This window comes from Polyodon spathula, chromosome 7 (genome assembly GCF_017654505.1).
Source record: "Polyodon spathula isolate WHYD16114869_AA chromosome 7, ASM1765450v1, whole genome shotgun sequence".
NCBI lineage: Eukaryota > Metazoa > Chordata > Actinopteri > Acipenseriformes > Polyodontidae > Polyodon > Polyodon spathula.
The window spans coordinates 9,317,982-9,324,667 of record NC_054540.1 but is presented as its reverse complement, the minus strand read 5'-3'; the positions used below and the strand labels follow the sequence as shown (position 1 = coordinate 9,324,667).

Here is a 6,686-nt window from a genome sequence, read left to right as displayed (position 1 = left end):
AAAAAACTTTCAAAAGATGTTACTGTACAGGTTTGATATTAATATATTTTTATATCTGTTTATAAATATGGTACTATATACAACCAACATCTGGTAACTTGTAAGCTAGAACAGTTAAACAAAAAGAAAGGGCCCATGAAAATCAAATGTAATTAACTGATTTGTTGAAATGTATGTAAAATTGAACAGAACTGACACCTCTTATTATATTGTTATTGCTTTATTTTTTTATTGCACAATGACTTACCTACAAGTTCGTGCACAATTGTGTTTATATATATATAAATAATATATATATATATATATATATATATATATATATATATATATATATATATATATATAGACACACACACACACTGTGGTCTCAGGGCCATGCTCACAACAAAAACCTTTACAATAGTTTTTTTTTTTTTTTTTTTTTTTTCAGGTCTGTGCCAGCAGAGGTCAGTAAAGAACTATACGCAAAGCTTTACATTTCAAAGAATAAAAAAGAAGCTAACGTCATTATGAATTACCGCACTGTTCCTTTGCTGGAATGCAAACGAGTTCCCTTTGGTGCAATGGACTGTGATTTGTGAATCCAACTTCCGCGGCTGCTGCTGCACAAATAGTGTATTCATTGAGTAATTCACTCTCCAGCGAATTATCATCTTCTTCTTCACAAGATTTATGGCAGAAGGTCTCTTTCTCTTTAGAGTTTCTCCTCTTCATCCTTCGGTTCTGGAACCAGATCTTCACCTGTTGAAAGAGTCGTGGATGACACCAGCACAAAATGCATACTGCATTTCAAATGCAGAGTTAGTGTAATGGCAAGAGTTGTGTGATGCAGACTTCTGACCTTGTTTGGTGAGATGAGGTTAAAAACTTTGTAACCAAGTCTGTAGGCTACTGTTTAGCATAGAGGATAAGACCCTGGCTTGCTGTGTGCATGGTTGCTGTTCCAGCCCAGCCTCTGAATGGGTACATTGGTGCCAAAATCTTACAGAATAGGATTCTAACTCCTGTCGGTGAGACGAGGATCAAAGCTCTAGAATGCGCTCTGTCCAAGCTCTTTTGCATACTGGTTAAGACACCCAGTCTTTCTGTTACACATGGGATGTTGTCCCTATATACCACCTTAACAATATCATTTTTTTATCTAATATTGAATTGCTTACCTGTTTAATATCTTACTCTCTGTGACTCCCTATTGTTGTTTCTGTTTATTTCACTTAGGAGGAAGGTCATAGACAACCCATTTTCATGGTGTATACTTCTATAAATCTATTTATATAAATACATAAAACAATGTCCGGTACCTGTGACTCCTTCAGTCCAAGGTGTTCTGCAAGCTTGTTTCTATCCGTTTTGCTGATGTATTGAGCACCCACAAGTAATTGCATGCAATCGTTTCTTGCTTCGGCACGCTTATTCCCCATTGCATCGTTGAGGTTACCCAATTCATATTATTGATGTTATCCTATTAGGAATCCATCCAAAAACAAATAGAAATGTATAAATATATGTTTCTTAAACTGGTATTTTTGATCAATTATTATTGTTGTTGTTATTATTATTATTATTAGTAGCAGTAGTCATAGTCCTATTGTAATGCTTATATATTTTAAATCTCAAAATTGTGCTTTTAGATGGTTCATGCAATTATGTTTTTTAGTGTTTTAAAATAAAAACACAAATTTATTTTGAAGTGTTTGAAGTGCATATTATATAAACAAATTCCAATTCACAATGATGTATGCCTAATTAATCTGGAGGACAAATCTGTATTTTGCTGGTATGCAGACCACCTGGAAGGAGCACGTAAGGTGGTTATCAACAGTTTATAGTAGTAAACATGTAATTCCCAGATGGGCATTTAACTAAATGATTGTCAGCTGCCTCCCTCCCAATGATATTTTCAAAGTTGCTAAAACAAAGTTGTATTTCACTGACTGTGATGGACATTTGCACTTTGTACTGTGTCCTTTAAAAAGTCTTTACTAATTATAGAAAAGATATAATGAACGGTATAAACATGTATCCTTTGTGGTATTGTTGCATTCTTCTTGGAAGAAAACAACTTTCATGGTAATAGAAGCACCCATCACTGTGAATCTTATGAATAGCACCACTGAGGGTTTATTTGAGAGGCAGCTCGATGTCATTGCATCTGTAATTAGTTTTTCAGACCACATTAAATCCTGCTGCTCCGGTTTACAGATGAAGTCAAGCATTGCAGATGAAACATAACAACTTACTTGAAAAAGCAGTAGGGGGGGCAGGGAGAGGACAGGACCCACCACAGCAGGCCACAAGATACGTGGGAGACCTTGGAAAGACATTCTTCAAGAAAACAGTGAAAAGGGTTTCAATTATTCAGGGAATCTCATCTGCCAGTTACCTCTTTGCACAACTTTGCTCTCACTTTTTTGACCTGTAGTGGTCTATTCGAAGCACCGTAGACTAACAAACAAGGAAATAAAGTAAAAAATATACGTTTGGAAGTACCTGTGTGAAATAAGCTGTAGACAAACTTTGTTTTGTAACTGATTTTAATACATGTTCTCTTTTCATTATTTATAGACCAGAAACATATTTCCCAGTACATACTCTGCTGTGTTTGTAAGTTAATGTATTTACTCTATAATTTTAAATACAGTACATACATTGCTTGATTCTAATTTTTTTCTGTAAGGAAGAAACACCAATTACAGTTCTAAACAAAATTATTTTTAAATGACTATGCACCATTTAAGAAGATAGATTCTGTCATGTATAGCATTTCTACAGTATTGCAGTTTCTGAGACCCAGTGCTATCTATAGAAAAAAAGTTAATTCCAGTATGAATAATGTGACAAGAAAATACAAAATGTGTGGGGTTATTGTCAAAGCTTAATGCTAGGTGTTAACACCTGTTAATATTATACAATTCTAAACCACAACTGTATGCTTAAAAGCCCTTTGATTCAATTCAATTGAATTTCTGAATACGCTTTTCATTTACGTAATTTAATAACTTATAAAGGGCCAGTTATAAAGTTGACCAGATCTTTGAAACGTGTTTTTAAAGACGTAACTGTAAGATCTGTTTTATATTATTGTACCTTTATTAAAAAAATAAAAAATAAATTATATAACCATGAGCAATTTTCTTTCAAAATTTTAAGCTAGACTTTAATAGTTAATAAACACAAAGGCTGCTCTCTCTTTTTACTGATCTCAGTGTCAACAGTGTTTTGTCTGATATATTGATAATGTAATGAAGGGATGGCTAGCATAAAAGAAACCCAGATCTTATACCTTAGCAAATATTAGCTATTCCTTAATATTCAAGCAATTTTACAAAGTGTACAGTTCAATAATGCCATGGATTCTTCCAGAATAACATTTTCTACTCTGAGAACAATCTTGTGTTTTGTTAACAAATAAATGCTACAATGTTAATTCAGTACATAAAGCAATGGCCAAAAGTTTTGATTCACCCGTTTTGCTTCATAAAGTCAAATGAAACCTGCTAAATAATGTTACATTGGCACTGAATTACATACTGCTTTGTAGTTTTCTATATGCTTACAAAAAACTGACAAAAATTGAAGAATGTGACATTTTGAAATCTAACATGAAACAATCTACTGTTATTATGACGTGCGGTAGACGTTTCCAATATTAGTTTGTAGATTATTTATTTGTATTATAATCAATCAATTACCATCAATGTGGGGACAAAATTTGAGAAAATGTCCCCAGAAAGATAGTAACTCCTAAAGAAACAACGTTGTGGGGATGTCCCCACTTTGTAAAACACCTTTTTAAGAACTAAATATGCCTTAAAAAAATAAAGTCAAGTCACCCAACATAAAGTCATAAAGTCACCCAACATCAATGTGAAAGATGTGTGGTGGCGAGCATGCCAAGACGCATGAAAGCTGTGCTTGAAAACCAGGGTTATTCCACCAAATATTGATTTCTGAACTCTTCCTAAGTTAAAACATTAGTATTGTGTTGTTTAAAAATGAATATGAACTTATTTTCTTTGCATTATTCAAGGTCTGACAACACTGCATCTTTTTTGTTATTTTGACCAGTTGTCATTTTCTGCAAATAAATGCTCCAAATGACAATATTTTTATTTGGAATTTGGGAGAAATGTTGTCAGTAGTTTATAGAATAAAACAAAAATGTTCATTTTACCCAAACACATACCTATAAATAGTAAAACCAGAGAAACTTAGAATTTTGAAGTGGTCTCTTAATTTTTTCCAGAGCTGTATGTGTGTGTGTGTGTGTGTGTGTGTGTGTGTGTGTGTATATATATATATATATATATAATATATATATATATATATATATATATATATATATATAATCTCACAGCTAAACTTCTACATTAACTACTTAATTGGATGAGACGTACTACAGTTTAGTACCACATCTTTGAATTTGTTAAAAACAAAAAACATGTAAATGCATGTAAAACAGCATGCCTTATTTATTTATTTATTTATTTTAAAATTGGGAACATAAGTCAACGTGACCATGCATACATAGTAAGAAAGAAAGACGGTTGTCTTACCTGGTTGAGGCTGCAGAAGCAGTTCCCTGTTTGGAGACAGGGCACGCTGTTTGTCTGAGGGGTTAGCAAGTTGAAAACCCCACCTTGTACTATATGGACCTCCTGAGGGGCCGATTTGTTCCGCAGTTGAACACAGTTTAACTGGCACGGGACTCGCATGGACCCAGGGGGTTGAAGAGTCCTGCGAATCCCCAGCCTTCAACAGATTGTCAATAAGAAAACTCTTCCCCGAATTTCTGAATCCTGGAAGTTTAGCAGCGTGTAGAAATGGATAGGAGCCTGCCATCTCCCAGTAAATATTCTGGGCTGGAAGAGAACTGGGGACCATTGTGTCAGACACCCTGCTTCAAGGGAGGGTAAGAAATCAAGGTTTCCCTTCTGTTGCTGTGGTTGTTGTTAACTGAACTTGCATCTGCAGCACAGAGCAGTTCTCTCCTCCAAGGGAAATTAGCAAACGTCTTGATAAAATCCAAAGATGTGGGTTTTTTTTGGAGGGTTTCTGAGGTTCTGGGTGTTCTCTGATTGGCTCCGAGGTCTTAATGTGATTTTCAATTCAGATAAGGAGAGTGCTGTTCTGATGGACAGAAGGTGTGTCCAACTCATTGACTATAAAATGATAGACATCAGAGACAATGAACTGCTGGTCAAAGTTTATCTTCTGGACCAAACTGACATTTTTTGGCAGTAAATAAATTCTTATTTAACTGTTTAAGATTATTATTTTATTTAAAAAGGGAACTTTAAAAAAAAAAAGAAAGTTTTACATTTAAACTACACACATATTCTGATAAGTAACTTTCCACAATGGTATCAGTAATCCGAAAAAAAAAATTTTCAAAACGCTTTTACGATTATTATATATATATATAAGCTATATATATATATCATATATATATATATATATATAATATAGATGGCAGGGTATATATAGGGAGATATGGTCATATAATGTGTGATATGTGTAGATATATATCTAGCATTAATGTAAAAAGAATATTATTATAGATATATTCTAATTAAACATAAAAGAATAATTGACAGAATAGGTTCTACAAATACTTGCACTAGTACATCTAAAGTTTGTAAATACATGGACAAAAGTAGAAATATAATTAAACATAAGAACACCACATATCCACTAAAAACTAATACCTACTGTAAAAATAGCAATGTTGTTTATGGAATAGCCTGTGAAAAATGTGATGAAATAAAATATGTTGGAGAAACTGGAACAACTTTATATAAAATAATTCAGAACCACCTTTCATTAATTAGAAATAAAAAAAATGAATGAACCAATAGTACAGCACTTCACCAGTCAAGGACATGACATAAATGGTGTAAAGTTTGTAGTGTTAGAACAGCTAAAATTAGACAATGCGACATATAGAAGAATAAAAGAAAGTAAATGGATAAATAGACTGAACACAATTATGCCAGCGGGACTCAACAGAAAAGAATGAACTAATTAATTCCAATAAATATATAAAAGTTAAAAATAATTAAATAAACAAAATTAATTCAAAAGTTGTGCATGCTGATGCGCTGGGGAGACCATATCAAGGCTGATCCTCAGAGCCAGCATTGCATGATAATATAAATATAAGTTTATATAAAATAATGTTAATTAGAATTAATATAGATTTAAAGATATAAGTAAAAGTGATGTCACATATAGAACACCATTACATCATGTAAGAATAAATCATGGATTTGAATATAAACAATAACAAGTAGTTGTCATGCCGTCAAACACCTATAAATACCTCCAATGTTTTGATTCAAACACAGGCTCCATTGATCACAAATGTACAATATATCGAAACGACTGCGACGCGATTTGAACACTGATGTAGTAGTTCTCTGAAATAGAAGTTACTCTTCCCAGTAAACATCCCGCATTTACGACTTAGCCAACTGTGTGGTGCAAACTATATTAAGACATTAAATGTGATGTGCCCATACTAAGACCACCTCTACATCGTGGATAGAAATTAGGGACAGCGATCTCATTGATATATGATAATACACATAAAGAGAAGCCTACTCGATAGCTGAGACTCGATTTAAAACTATAAGGTGTATATATAATGATAGATATAAATATATATATAGGATTATATATAATAT

The 6,686-nt window shown here is 33.0% G+C and overlaps 1 protein-coding gene across 1 annotated transcript; it reads right to left on the bottom strand.

Moving 5' to 3' along the window:
- Positions 1 to 389: 389 nt before the first annotated feature.
- LOC121319054 (homeobox protein DBX2-like) lies at positions 390 to 1,456 on the bottom strand. Its single transcript, XM_041256277.1, has 2 exons — positions 1,302 to 1,456; positions 390 to 741 (listed from the first exon to the last, which is right to left on the bottom strand). Exons 1-2 carry the CDS (start codon positions 1,419 to 1,421, stop codon positions 508 to 510), a joined length of 354 nt encoding a protein of 117 aa, XP_041112211.1. The 5' UTR covers positions 1,422 to 1,456; the 3' UTR covers positions 390 to 507.
- Positions 1,457 to 6,686: the final 5,230 nt, after the last annotated feature.

What these genes read in the sequence shown, in the direction of transcription:
- LOC121319054 (XM_041256277.1), bottom strand. Translation starts at nt 1,421, where the DNA reads ATGGGGAATAAGCGTGCCGAAGCAAGAAACGATTGCATGCAATTACTT. An exon ending in TTGGACTGAAGGAGTCACAG is followed by an intron (nt 742 to 1,301) that starts GTACCGGACATT and finishes CTCTTTCAACAG; the next exon opens with GTGAAGATCTGGTTCCAGAA.